This window comes from Mercurialis annua, linkage group LG2 (genome assembly GCF_937616625.2).
Source record: "Mercurialis annua linkage group LG2, ddMerAnnu1.2, whole genome shotgun sequence".
NCBI classification, from domain to species: Eukaryota; Viridiplantae; Streptophyta; class Magnoliopsida; order Malpighiales; family Euphorbiaceae; genus Mercurialis; species Mercurialis annua.
Window position 1 is genome coordinate 52376100 of NC_065571.1, and position 14805 is coordinate 52390904.

A 14805-nucleotide genomic window follows, 5' to 3' on the forward strand; every position below is an offset into this window, starting at 1 on the left:
ATGACTAACTTGACACAAAATTAATTTATATATTAATTATCCATTGCTTACGAGTTGAAGGGGCAAATTGTCACTCAAGTCTTATCTTTTTAACAGAAGGTAAAATACAAGATATATAATTACTATTTATAAGTTACAATAATCCCAACATCTTACAATTGCATTGTTTACAATTCTCATTAATCTGACGAAATGGTGTTGTAGTTGATGTTTGTAGTTCTTAATAGTTAGCTTTTTATTATTATTATTTTGAGTACATATTCTTCCATCTTCAATAAAAAGATAAATTTTTAAATTATATTCGAGGTGGTTTGAACCGAAAATTTAAGAGAGCTTGGGACCTCACTCCTTACCATTTAAATTGAAATCATTAGTAACAATCAACTCTGTCCATATAACATAAAGCAAGCATTGAACTGGGGAGTATCATGTGATTGGGGGTAAGCATTGGTTAGTTTGTTTCGGTTCAGTTTTGAATTAATGGAACTCAACGATGCCAAAATTAATTGAATGGTCAACCGAATCATAGTTTTTTTAACCAAACACCAAAAAATTGACAAAATTTTTTAGTGGTTCGTTTTGGTTTGATTTGATTTTGATGTTAAAATCCGGTTTGGTTTTATTTTCAAAATCAAATAAAAACCTTAAACTTTTAGGTAAAATAATTAAAAAAACCCTAAAGTTTAGATATAAAGTCAAATAAAATTGTTCTTAATTTTGAAAAGTTCGTTTTATCGTTTTTCGGTTATTTTGGTTTTACAAACTCTCAAACCGTAAAGTAAACCAAACTCCAATTTTTTTCTATATTGTCCACTAAATCAAAATGTTTTCAAAGAATAACCGAATCAAACAACAACTTTTGGTTTGGTTCAATTCAATATTTTAGTATGATTCGTTTTTTTGCTCACCCCTACATGCAACTGTCAACTCTCAATCGAATTGTAATGATAAGTCATAAAATTATCAATACTACTCCATCAAATGTAAAAGCTTTCACTTGAGAGATTTTTTCTAAAAAATGACAATCTATTTTCATTCATGGACCATAAATCCTAGTGCATACATACTAAGCTGGGCCAAACGTTTCGGGCCGGGCTTAAGATTTCTTGTTCTACTCTAACAAAGGAGAAAAATTAGAAACAAAAAGCTTAAACCCAAAAAAAACAGAATGAAAATGGCCGAAACTATCTAAAAACACAACAAAATGGCGGAGTCGGTGTTAGGTGTAGTGTCCCAATCATCTCTTCTCTCTCTAGACTCTTCCAAATTTCGGTTCCATTCTTGCACCACTCCATCACTCTCCATACGTCTTCGCCAACACTCAATCAAGAATCGTAGATTAGTCGGATCTTCATCTTCCGGTCAACATTTGAAGCCAATCGCCGTTGCCTCTTCGGATTTCAAAGCGTCCAGTCTCGTCACAGATAGCGTTGACTTGTCATCGGAAGGAATCGAGATTCAACCTGTTGCTGGAGGTGACGGTGGTGACGGTTTCGGTGATTCAGGCGGTAGTGGCGGAGGAGGAGGCGGAGGTGGTGATTCCGGGAAGGACGAAGGAGAAGGAGAAGGAGAGGAGAAGAAGAAGAAAATGGCGTTGTCTATGTCTCAGAAACTGACTCTTGGTTATGCTGCTCTTGTTGGAAGTAATATTTTAGCTCTCTTTTTAATTAAAAAGGTCCTCTAATTTATTTATTTATTTATACAGTTTTTTATTTGATCTTAGTCTATAACTTGTATGAGAAGTGCATTTTGATTGAACTGTAACATACAAATATGATCATTTAGGCACTTTTAAACAAGCTTGAAATGTTGAATCTGTAATTTGCAATAAGTTCAAGGATCACTGTTGGATGGAGAATTTCTGAATTAGCCTAAAAAAATTATTTTATTTTATCTTTGCATCAAGATTGGTAGTGATCTATAGCTGTTATTTTAGCTAATTTTAAGCTATTTGCAGTTTCATTATCAAGCTGTAATCTAGGTAGCATGGACGGGGACATGGGGAAAAATGTTATTTTAAGGTTTCCTATGTGAAAAATAAAGTTCCCTGTTCGAAAGTGAGACGTTGGTTGTATGAAGTGTCCGTGCTATCTTGGTTGTAATGCATTTGCTACTGGTTATATATATCTGGATGTCTTTTATCTGATTGTGGTTTGTATGCACAGTGGGTGGTGTCATGGGGTACTTGAAGAGTGGTAGTCAGAAGTCGCTTTTAGCGGGAGGGCTGGCTGCTTCGGTACTGTATTATGTTTTTACGCAGCTTCCTACAAATCCAGTTTATGCATCGTCGATTGGGCTTGGTAAGATGTTTCTTGTTAAATTTTTCTTGCTATTACCTGTAGTTACATATCATTTTGTTGCAAGAACTATAGGTAATGCATTTGCTTACTGATCACACATTTGCCTTATAGAATATTGGGCCTAATGCCCAAAAAATCCAAACCTTTAGCAAAAGTTGTCCTTCTAACCTAACCTTACCTTTAAAAAGTCTCATAAATGGCTCTATATGGTTTCAATCTTATCTAGCTCCTGAAATTGAATTAAAAACGTGTGCTTATGATGAAGTGGCTTTGATGTGGCGAGTATAAAAGTCTCAATTATAGCCAAAATCGCATTATATGGTTTCACATCTAACCAAACGGGTACATGTCATTGAATAAAATGTCTTTTTCTTGTCAATTTCAATTGATGGATAAAATTGAAATCGAATAATACAGTTTTGGCTGCAATCAAGACTTTACAAAGGTTTGGTTAGAACGTGAACTTTTGCTAAAGGTTTGGATTTTTTGGGTCATTTGGCCTAGAATATAAGCTTCCAGTAGCGTTTTTCTCCCAATTTTTTTATTTCATGTCAGTTAATAGACTTCTCTTTGTATTACTTGGTTTCTAAAGAAAAAGTATCGAAGCAAGCTTTACATTCAGAAGTTTTCTCTGTTATACTTCCCATTCCAACATCTGCATCTTGCTAAATGTCTCGTTTGCGAAATTTCAATACATTTAAAAATTCTATATTTTAGCAACATGGTGGACGTAGGCAATGTTTTAAAACCCGGACCGGTGATGGAACCGGTGTGTCTACCGGTTCAAGGTTCAACCGGTTCAACCGCTTCAACCGCCGGTTTAACCGTTTATATGAAAAAAAATAACAAAATTTGCAAAATTATAATACATATGAAAGCAAATCTGAAATTTAAACAAAATGAAATTATATGATTTTCTTCTATAAGACTTGGATAATTACTTACAGATTTTCAAAAACAAATGCACAACCATAGAAGCCTGGCCCAATAGATGACCTATTACATGACACCTCCACCTAAACCTACCTACTCCTATATTTTTTCTCAAATTCTTAGAACTCCAGCCGCCACAACCATCTTTCTCAACATCAAATTACAACTTTTACATAAACCAAATTAAAGCTTTTACTTATATTAGATCTTAATAAGGTTTATACATAAACTAAAAAATAAGCATTATGTTATTTTTCTTTGAATTTGATCTTCCAAATCACAGCCGAGCAACAAGACTGACCAAACCACATCCTTCCGACCACTGTCATCTGAATCATTATTTTTGTTTAGGTTTATAGCAAACCGGCCGGGTATAAAGGGTTTTCCGGTCCGACGGGCTTCTGGTTTTTGCGGGTTTTCCCGGTTCAAACTGGTTGAACCGGAAATCCGGGTATTAAACAACTATTGAACCGGACTGACCTCCGGTTCCCGGTCTAACCGGTTGAACCGGCCGGTCCGGTCCGGGTTTGAAAACACTGGACGTAGGTATATCTTGGTCAACAAAAGTAGTTTAGCATCAGGATGCCTTTATCATGATTGAGTATTGATTTTTTTATTAATTCTCAATTTGCTGATTTGTATCAACAACCATTGGTTTTAAATAATATATTTAATAGCACTAGTCTCTTTCTGGTTTACTCATTCAACTTGCTAATTTGTATCAACAATCACTGGTTTTGAATAGCATATTTAATAGCCCTAGTCTCTTTCTGGTTACTCCTTCAACTCGCTCTATGCGTAGCTACTTCATGATAATTCTAATGCCTGCTTCTCATAATAAAAAAATTCCAGGTGTTTCTTCTGCACTATTGGGAGTGATGGGCTCTCGTTTCTTAAGATCAAAAAAGATATTTCCTGCAGGAGTTGTTTCTCTCATCTCACTGATAATGACTAGTGGCTACGTTCATGGTGTCCTCCGTAGTATGCACTGACATTGCTGAATGTTATAGTGAAACATGTTTAATAACTAGGCTTGATCCCTTAGCCATCGTAAATGGAAACTAATGTCGATGTTGCCTTGTTTTTGTAATATTGATTGAGCATTCAGTATCGGAACTTTTTATGGATGAATTTTACCCTGGTGTTCTAAAAAAATTAGGTTTCGATTCTAGATTTGCTTGGTTCTATTCTGTTCAGGTATTCATTTCATTTGCAAAATGTCCCAACACTCTGCCTGTATGAGATGATCTAAGAAAGTTTTGAGATCATAATAATGGCTCTTGATAAATGATAACGATGGTAAATGCGATCAGTTCGAATTGTACTGAACTATTTTTTCTTAAAAAAATCAAACTGAATTTATTACTATTTTAAAGCGCATTGAACTAGTAGATTTGATCCATTCTTTGATTTATTCAGTTTTTTATTTGATTAGCATTTTCTTCTAGCATTGAACTGTAGAATTTGATTACAACATACAACTACACATATCACAGAATGTATTAGTATGCAATATGTTTATAAGTAACCAACATTAAACATTAAATGTCTTAACAAGCAGACAACTTATACATCAATCAATTGTCAGTTGTTCATAGAAGTACTTAAATAATAACACACTAGTTGTCCTAAAAGAACTGGTTCAGCATGATATTTCAATTGCCTTCGGCAGAAAGAGGCAACAATGTGAACAATTTCCCATCCGATGAGGAATTGAACACTTTGCCCCGATACTTCCAAAAAACAACTCAAAATAACATCATATACCCCATGCACTATGCAATAATCTAGAATTATACAACATTAACAACATAAGCTTATATTAGGCTTTTAATTATACATTAAAAGCTTTATATGCATTTTCAAGAACGGTTGGTGGTAGCACACTTTGGTTCAATTTCTTGCCCTGGTGCAATGCAACCTCCATTCGGTGAAGCTTCGGCGTTTCCATTAGCCTTTTGAGGTTCAGATGTTTTTTCCGCCGGAGAGGCATATGGACTTTTGCTGCACAGCCTGCAAGGTGGGAAATAGAGTAATTTTTAGCAACTTGGGCATAATGTGATTAAACTGCGTATTGATAATCAAATACATGACTTAGATACAACAGTAAACACAATTACACAAATTGATGTTTACTTGCTTAGATGAGTTCTTTCTTCTACGAGCATCTACGTTGCACGGAAACTTTATCGAGTCCTACGTTTCAATGGTTTGTTTCTATTTCCTGAAACACTTATGAAACTTCAAGACTTTGTATTCATAAATTATTATTACGAAAAGTGTCGTTTCTCAATTCAGCATTTCCATGTTCCAGTATTCCGTTTTCGTACAACATAAACAAGTACAAACCAACAGCGTTGGGGTAGGGGGAAAGAAAGACAGAATGCTATACAGAAGGACTGTGAGATCCAGCTTATAGAAGTTGATTCATCAGAACTGTTTTTAGAGGCTATGGTTGAAAAACTAAATCAAGCTCGTAGAATTATTGATGACGTACATAAAATAAGTCAATGGAGTATTTTCTTAGTCGTTATATAGGATCTTTGGTTAAGATATAGATCCTAAGTTGCAGTTATTAGTGTAAATTATTAACTTTTATTCCTCAGAAATTCTTTCAAATGGTCATAGACTCATCGGAGTTGGATATTTCAAGATCTGTCCGAAGAAGTAAACCTCACAATACTCTCATGTAAAATCCATTTATCTTCAATTTTATGTTTGATTATGTAGGGCCGCATCAAAGAAAGATTAGTCCACGTATGATAGAAGGGTACCTGTCTCGACGCTTTTCAAAGAATCGTTGAAGAGAGTGTCTCCTTGTAATTGGCAATTCTGAATCAAATGAAAAAATATTGTTGGGAATAATGATGTGAAAATTAAAACATTAAACAAATAGAGAAAAAAAATGTTAACACGTATTGCATACCCGCTTGCAATTTGCAAAAGGAGAAACCTTGATGAGCAGGATAAAGCGGGGCTTGTGATGAAGGCAAAGCACTTGAAGTACTTTGCATTGAAGGAGACCTTGTAAGAATTGGTGTATTACTAGCCGGGGGACCAGTAGCAGACTTCTTCATTTCAGCAGATTTAACAGCAGCTTTGCTGGCAATCAGCATAATTTCACTAGCCTGTGTCAAACACAGTGAAACAATAAGCATAACAGATAATAATAGAAAGAGTTTAAAACAAATAAAATCATGAATAGTTGTTTGTTTTGTAATTTGAACTTTTTAATTTTTCCAATTAAAATACTAGCTTTTATATTTTTACTGAAAATCGGTGTTGATATGAATGATGGAACGCACTTTGCTATGATACGCTATAGTTTATGATTTATATTTATATTTAAGCCCAAAAGAAATTTAGTAAAGTCTTAAAAGCTTCAGTCAAAGCAAACCTTTTCTGTAGGTATCCCATCGAAGACGAGAACAGTTCCACCATAGAAGATGGTAAGCTGCTCCGGAGTGGAAATGGCAGTGTTTGGTCCAGAAGTTGCCATCGATGCAAGCCTAAAAGAAATAAAGCTGATAAAGCTTATTAAAATTTCCAGTCATTCATTTAGCTTTCAAAATAAGATCAAAACTCAAATTGGATTTTATTTCCAAAACAAAACTAAATAAAGTGAGCCGAAATAAAACTAAATTAAGTGAGCCAACTCCGAAACTATAGTATTATATCCAATTCATTCAAACATAGGTAAGTCCTTAGTTAATATCACTGAAATATATTAGTTCTCATGACAGCCTATAGAAGTCAAAAGGTCGCTGAATTTGTACACACTTGCCGGATGACTCATAGTATCTCTCTAGATCTAGCAAAAGCGAAAGACCCCCTGAATTCAAATGGGCGCTACTGTGGAGCCCGCTCTGGCCTCGCAGGGAGGGCCCCTATTGTCGCCAGCTGGAGCTGCCATAGCTTGTAGCTAGAGCAATAGGGGCCCAGCAGAGAGAACAGTAAGGTTAAGGAGAGCTCCGCCCGTCTAGCGGGCGGCAAGAACAGCAGGCAAGTGCTTGGTAGGTCAACAGCCCAGTGAATTCCCGGGCCGCAATGACCTAATTTGGGGTTAATTGACCTAAAATTAGAGAATATTGTCCCTGAGCTAATTGATTATGAGCATAACTTACCGACACATCCATGCTGTTGGGAGTCATAATTATAACCACCAAAACCTAACAACCAATATCAATCTCGTTTAATTTTTTGTACAAAATACAACAGATTTAATCATCTCCTCTAATCTAACTTAAAATCTGAGAAAAAAACTAAAAAAAGAATTAAAATCAAATTTTCCATCTGGGTCAAGTAAAACCCATGAACACGTACCTGAATCCATTAGTTAAACGATGAAGATTTCCGTTGAACGGTCCCAAATTATCACCGGCGCCGTTAGCAGCAACCTCCGGTTCCTTTTTCACGTTCACTTGCTCGTAGGATTCAGATTCAGCCTCCATTTTTTCAGATCAGACAGAAACTAAATAAGCCACTAAAATTATTTGTTGTTGTTGTTGTTAAGACAAAGTAAAGAAAAATAGAGAAATTGAGGCCATAAAATAAGAGAAGAAGCTTGACGGAGACTTTTTACTTTATTTTATTATTATGCGACGGTGACCTGTCCTTTAATGGAGTGTAGTAGGCAAAAAGAAGAGCGCACGGCAATCCTTAGACTGGTACGTACCTACTGTTTCCATTTTTAAAACGTGACATTTTGCCACATCAGTTTACTTTATCTACTTATTTTAGGAAAGTTATTACCCTACATATTATACTAAACTAATTTTATAAATAAATTAAATTGGGGTTTAATACGTTTTATTATTATATTATATATAATATGTATAAAACTTTGAAAAAATGACAATAAAATTGCAAATTAGGTAAATCTTTTTCTCAAATGCCAATTCAATAGAATTATCATTTTTTCTTTATTTTCTTTTATATTTTTAATTAAAAAATCACACGTCATGCCTCACATCATCGTGTCAGATGCGTTAGACGCATACGCTAGCACACTAGCTTCTTTAACACGCTATCTTATTAGCTACAACACTTCAATGTGTTAGAGATACCTATCAGATATATCTCAAATGCGTCTCTCATGCATCTCATATACATATCAGAAATAACTTAAATACATTGTCTTTCAAATATATATATTTAATTTTACAGAATATGTCTAAGATGCTTTTTTAGATTTATTTGATCTACGTATCTTTGATATATATTTTATACATAATATGTATCTTGAGAGAAATTCTTAGGTAGACTCAGTCCACCACGTCATCTGTGGACTAAGCCTATCACATATACGTCATTAAAATGATGGCAATCTTGTAATATTACTATTCAAAAGTGTAAATAAGTAATAAACGAATTTACAAGATTGTCATCACTTTAATGACGTGTCATTATATAATAGGTTAGTCCACGGATGACGTGGTGGACTAAGTCTACCTAAGAATCTCTCGTATCTTGAATACATATCAAAAATAGTTCAAAATATTTTTTTCAAATGAATTTTATTTATGAGATCTATTTGATAGATACATCATTAGTACATAATTTATATAATTTTTTTAATATACAATACATGAAAAATACATTCTAAAATATAAATTTATACATTTTACAGCATGTGACATAAATATTTTGATTTGAGATATACTATAGATACATTTCAGATACATATCATATATTTCAATTTTTTATCTGAGATGTATCTCAAACACATGGAGGCATTAACACTAACTCGATGACGTGTATGAGGCATTTGAAGCGTCTGACGCATTTTCTAACGCGGAATGATGTGTTGTCAGTTTATTAGTAGGTAAAATTGTAAACTCTTCCCTTTTTTTATATGCATGTAATATCCACAACTACTATATATTTTGATAAAATACAATATAATTTATTATATTTTTATTTCTTTTCTCTAAAATTTTAGAAACTCTTGCTCAACATCCCAATGAATATATATTTTTATCATCAGATTCGTCTTCGAATTATGATCTTTCTATTGCTCTTTCCTTCAATTGTTTTTTTTGTATTATACGATGTTTATGACAACTACAGGTATACTAATAGTATAATTTTTTAATAGCGAACCAATAACGAACATTGGACATAATCATGTTTAAAATGAAATAAAAATAAAGTAAACAATCTTTAATAGTAATCGCTAAAATTAAATAATTAAATCAAACATCATATGGGGTTATTTACAGGGGCGGATCCGGGGTTGAGGAGGACGGGCGACCCTCCTTGCCAGATTTCTTTAAAAACAATATAGGTATAGGGGCAGTCAGTTTTGTATATGGGCGGTTATAATTGCCCCTACAAGTGCTAAGGAGAGGTTTGTCACTTGTAGGGGCGGTTAAAACCGCCTCTACAAGTGCAGTTACCGAACTTAAACCATGTTTATCGTCGTTTTATTTTTTAGATAGCCAAACGCGAAAATTTCGACTCTACTAAACTGGAATCCTAATTTGCCTCAAGTTAGTTCGAATATTCATTTATGAATTTAATTTGTAAAACAAGTCTCAAACATTTGTATGAGTGAAAACAGAAAAATAATTTAATTTAATTTCTTCTCCAAATCTACTTTTCGATTTTTTATCAAAAAATTCCATAGAAAAATTATCTTTTCTAAAAGAATTAGATAATTTAAAAGGAATGGTGTGTGTTGACTTTTCTACCCTTTTAAGTAATGTTATCCTTAATAGTATATTGAACATTTATAGTTGGACCACGTATGCACAACTCAGCTTGCGCCGGTTGTTGCATCTCCTTGTCGGCAATAATTAATTAGGAATTTGCACGTTTTATATGTTTTATTTTTTAAAAGTTAACCTTCTCTAATGGCTTGCTGGCTAAGCACTGTCAACTCAAGTAATGGAAATTATTTCCTTAGGCAAATAAAAAACAACAAAAAGAGGATATTTTGATAAAACGTATTTACTGAGACCACCATACGTTTTATCCTTTAATTAAAATGTTGATATTTATTAGGGCGAGTATTATAAAAATTCACTAATTTACACGTTTTTTTCAATTTGATCACATTTTTAAAATTTCTCATAAAAATACACTAACTTTCATTTTTTTTCCAAATTCATACACGGTACTGATGTGTTGCTCATTCATTGGTTAAAAATGACTTACACCTCAGCAAATTATACCAATGAATGAGTATCACGTCAGTGCCGTATATGAATTTGGAAAAAAAAATGAAAGTTGGTGTATTTTTATGATAATTTTTTAAAAAATGTGATTAAATTAAAAAAATATATAAAGATAAATTTTTATAACATTACCTCTAATTTTTAATATTTTAATTGATGGTGCATTAAGTAAATAGTTTATATCTTTTCCTATATTTCTTAAAATTGAATTTGTCGGGTTTGCTCCACTGAACCAGTTAATCTTTTAATACAACCTTTATATGTATTTTAAAAAAAATGGAATCATTTGGATATGAAATTTACATAATCAATGGATTTATATAAAATTCATTGTTTGATTAGATAAAAAATTATAGAAATCCACTATACTCCACGATCTAATTTGATTTCTACCTCCTAAGTGAAAAAATTGGAATTCATTATTTTTATTATTTTGTAATATGTGATGGATTTTTTAAAATTTTAATATTACAAAGAGGCCTATCCATCTAAAATATCAAATTTATGTGTATATCCATCTAAAATAGTATCAAATTTTGTGTAATTTGTTGAGGTAAATGTCATTTTTAACCAATGAATGTCACGTCAACAATGTGTATGGATTTGAAAAAAATAAAAGTTGATGTATTTTTATGACAAGTTTCAAAAGACGTTATTAAATTGAAAAAACGTGTAAAGTTAGTGAATTTTTATCACATTAACCCTTGAGCATACTATGTCTTTTCTGTAGCAAAAATGAACCAAAAAATATTTATTGCCAGTTTTTCATTCTCGTTAGTCATTGCTTGTCAAGACGTCGTCGAATTGAGAATAATATGGCACAATTCAACCCATATTCAGTTCGAACCAAAAGAAACCCGACCTAGGTCTAACCCAAACTTTCGTGTAAATTAAACGCAACGTTTTGAATCAGTTACTCATAAAACATAGCGGTTCAATTTGGGTCTTCATTCATCTTCTTTAAACTTATCGTGAAAATAGAGAAGACCTAATAAAGAAAAATACCCCATATGGGTCGAGCAAATCTTCTATCAAATTGAAAAAAGAATATACCGAAGTACCCCGTCCAACAGAACTTTGTTCATCGTTGTGTTAATTTTACGGGGTTTACGTCTAATTTTGTTTACTTTCGATTAATTTTTATTGCTTGTATCTTGGGTTGTTGTTTATTAATTAGTAGTTCAAAATTTAAAAGATCATAGAGTTGTTCTTGTTATATGACTTTCATCATTTTTACTTTAATCTTTATCGATAGATTATAACTTAAGGAAAAAAACATTAAGTCCTACATGAATAGCGCTTACCTAAATTGCTCCAGGTTAGTTTAATTAGAGTTGTCTTAAATTAGGGATTTATAAATTAAGGTTCTGTAATTTAGGATATTGTGGTATTATATTGTAATATTGTACTATAGAACTAGTTTCAATTTGCTGTAGGCTTGTGATATTGTACATTTGAGATTCCAACAATGCTTGTGTCTGGACATTTACTGTTTACTTAAATTCGTTGCATGCCTGTAATACTGTATATAGAAACAGCTTGTGATTTAGTTGTTTGTTTCTTAATTTTCAGAGCTTCTATGGAAGTATGTTTGAAGTTCTTAGAGCATTCACAGTGGTTTTGAGTTTGATATCCATGCCACGTCAGTTTTTTATTAAATTCATATTTATTATACACTCTCTATAATAGTTAGATTTTAAAAAATAAACTAATAAGGATCCCATATTTTTATTTATTATATTAAATACAATTTAAAAGAATAAAATAAAAAGTAAAAAAGTGGAGTGTGTCCCATTATTGAATGGTTAGTGTATACCAATCGCTTAACAAATATTGAGCACTCACGATGGGAGGTGCCCTAAACACTCCCTATTGTGGATGTTCTAATGAGCGAGAGGGAACATGTAACATTGAAATATTAGTAAACTGATATACTCATACCTAAATCAATTAAACGATCAACATTTTTCTTGGACGATTCCAAGTCATCATTGCCCCCGTTAGCAGCAACGTCTGGTTCCTTTTTTTTTCACTTTCATTTCTTGTAGGATTTAGATTGACTCGCCATATAAAAATTTAATTACTCATAAAAAAATTTGATTTTTGTTTTTGTTGTTGAGACAAAAAAAAATGGAGAATTTCAGGCCATCAAATAAGAAACTTTTCACTTTCTTTAAACTTTCTTTTATTGCTTGCTAATCTAGCTATGCACTGTCAACTCAAGCAAGTAGAAAACAACAAAAACAGATATATTTTGATAAAACGTATTTGCTGAGACCACCATACATTACAAAATACAAATCAGTAAAGTATCACTATTTTTGATTAATTTGGCTTTATATACCAGCTTCGTGAATGCCTACGTATTTGTGAGACCAGCGTATATGGTTATTTTGATTTTTCTGTAAATTTTATCTTATTCACTTATTACTATTACTGTTAGATGGATTTTCATCACATTCATTCAAAGATCAGATGGACAAAGTAAGCTAAAAACAGAATAACCGTAGCCTTTTCCTATTTTATATGATGGGATCGCCTGTTTTAAACTAATTCAAAATTTTATTATTTGGATAATTGATTTTAAAAGTGTTAAAACTTTTGTTTTTTTATATAATAATTTGATGATTAAATTTTAATTGGTTATTCTTTTCTTTTAATAGTTAGGGGAAAGAAAACGCTTATGGAAAAAATTGAACCCACAATCTTAAAGTTCGTTGGTCAGTGCTTACACCATTTGAGATACAGCCCATTGGTAAATTTTTGAAATTTTAATTTTCTTTAATTTCTCAAAAAAAAAATTCTCTAATTTAATTACTAAATTTTAATTTTAATATAAAAAATCCTTTCGATAAAAGATACATACGTATCTTGAAAAAATTATCTTTTTTTACATGAAAATTTTCATTTATTAATATCTTTTGACCTAAAAACTACCTTCAAAATAAAAGTATGAATACATAATAAATGAACAAAGGATCAATTCACCCCCTCAACTTGGCACGAAATATCAAATGAGTCAATCTCGCGGCTTTTGGTACAAACAGAACCAAAACTTGCATTTTCGTATCAAAAAAGCCCTTCAGAGAGTGAGTTTTTAAATTTATTGTAATTGACTTAATTAATCATAATTAATTCTAATTCAATTTCTATTTATACCCTTATTAATCAAAAAACACCAATTATAAACTAATTAAGCTAATAAAACTAAAAAAAGCTAATAAAACTCTATTATCCTAATTAATCAAAATATTTAATCCCATCACCACTCCGCCCACCGCCCACCTTCTTCCTCGCGCACTCCGGCCGGCCACCACCCATTTTGGAAATCAATTCACCCCCTCAAGAAAAGATGGTTGTTCATCCTCAAGAGATGAATAGAACTATTCATCCCTTAAGGATGAACATATGATTGTTTATCCTCTGAGGATGAACAGGTTTGTTCATCCCTTGAGGATAAACGGATCTGTTCATCCCTTGAGGGATGAAAGATCGTTGTTCATCTCTTGAGGATGAACAACGATTTTTTCATCTTCAAAAAATGAACAGCAAACTGTTCATAGCATAAATAGATCGGTGAAAACGAAGAGATGACGGGGATGAAATTGACTGAACAGAAGCATAATGCGGCGGGGATGAAATTGACTGAACGGAAGCAGAAGTCGGCGGGGATGAAGCGAAGGTGTTGATAGGCAAGGAAGAAGAAGGGTGGCGGCTGGGCATTTTTTAATTTTAGGATTTGAATTTTTGTAGGGTTTAGGGTACAAATTAGAAAAAGGGTAATAACAGTCCCTAATATTTTAATTAAACAAATATTAGTTTTAAAATTTTAAAAAATTACAAATTATTATTGAAATTAAAAATAATTGAGTAGCAATTTAAAAAATAAATAAAACATTAAGGGTTTTTTAAAACTTTTTGCCATTTTGTAAGTGGAGAGTGTAACTCACTCACTAGAGTGCGACTGAAAAATGGATGAGCGGGGGCTTTTTTGATACGAAAACGCAAGTTTTGGGTTTGTTTGTACCAAAAACCGCGAGAATGACTCATTTGATATTTCGTGCCAAGTTGAGGGGGCGATTTGATCCTTTATTCCATAATAAATACTCTATCTGTCCCAAATTGATAGACAGTTTAGGACAAATACAAACTTTCAGAAATTGCACTTATTAAGATAAAATGAGTAAATTTATAAACAAATACTAACACACTTACCTTCATTTATTATAATAGCAATTCTTTGTTTTAGTATCTTTTATGTTATTTTCATTGCATTCACCATAACTAATGAGGGTATATAGAAAAATTAAACATTCAAGTAATAAATTACCGCCTATAATTTGGAACAAAAAATGTAAATAATGCCTATCAATTTGGGACAGAATGAGTATAAA

At 32.4% G+C, this 14805-nt stretch overlaps 2 protein-coding genes across 2 annotated transcripts; one reads left to right on the top strand and one right to left on the bottom strand.

The window, feature by feature from the left end:
* Window positions 1–1143: 1143 nt before the first annotated feature.
* On the top strand, window positions 1144–4404 carry LOC126667548 (protein FATTY ACID EXPORT 2, chloroplastic). The gene is made up of 3 exons (XM_050360535.2): window positions 1144–1643; window positions 2166–2300; window positions 4086–4404. Exons 1-3 carry the CDS (start codon window positions 1205–1207, stop codon window positions 4223–4225), a joined length of 714 nt encoding a protein of 237 aa, XP_050216492.1. The 5' UTR covers window positions 1144–1204; the 3' UTR covers window positions 4226–4404.
* Window positions 4405–4748: 344 nt separating this feature from the next.
* LOC126667549 (protein TIFY 3B-like) lies at window positions 4749–7829 on the bottom strand. The gene is made up of 5 exons (XM_050360536.2): window positions 7557–7829; window positions 6631–6742; window positions 6160–6361; window positions 6008–6065; window positions 4749–5246 (listed from the first exon to the last, which is right to left on the bottom strand). Exons 1-5 carry the CDS (start codon window positions 7682–7684, stop codon window positions 5096–5098), a joined length of 651 nt encoding a protein of 216 aa, XP_050216493.1. The 5' UTR covers window positions 7685–7829; the 3' UTR covers window positions 4749–5095.
* Window positions 7830–14805: the final 6976 nt, after the last annotated feature.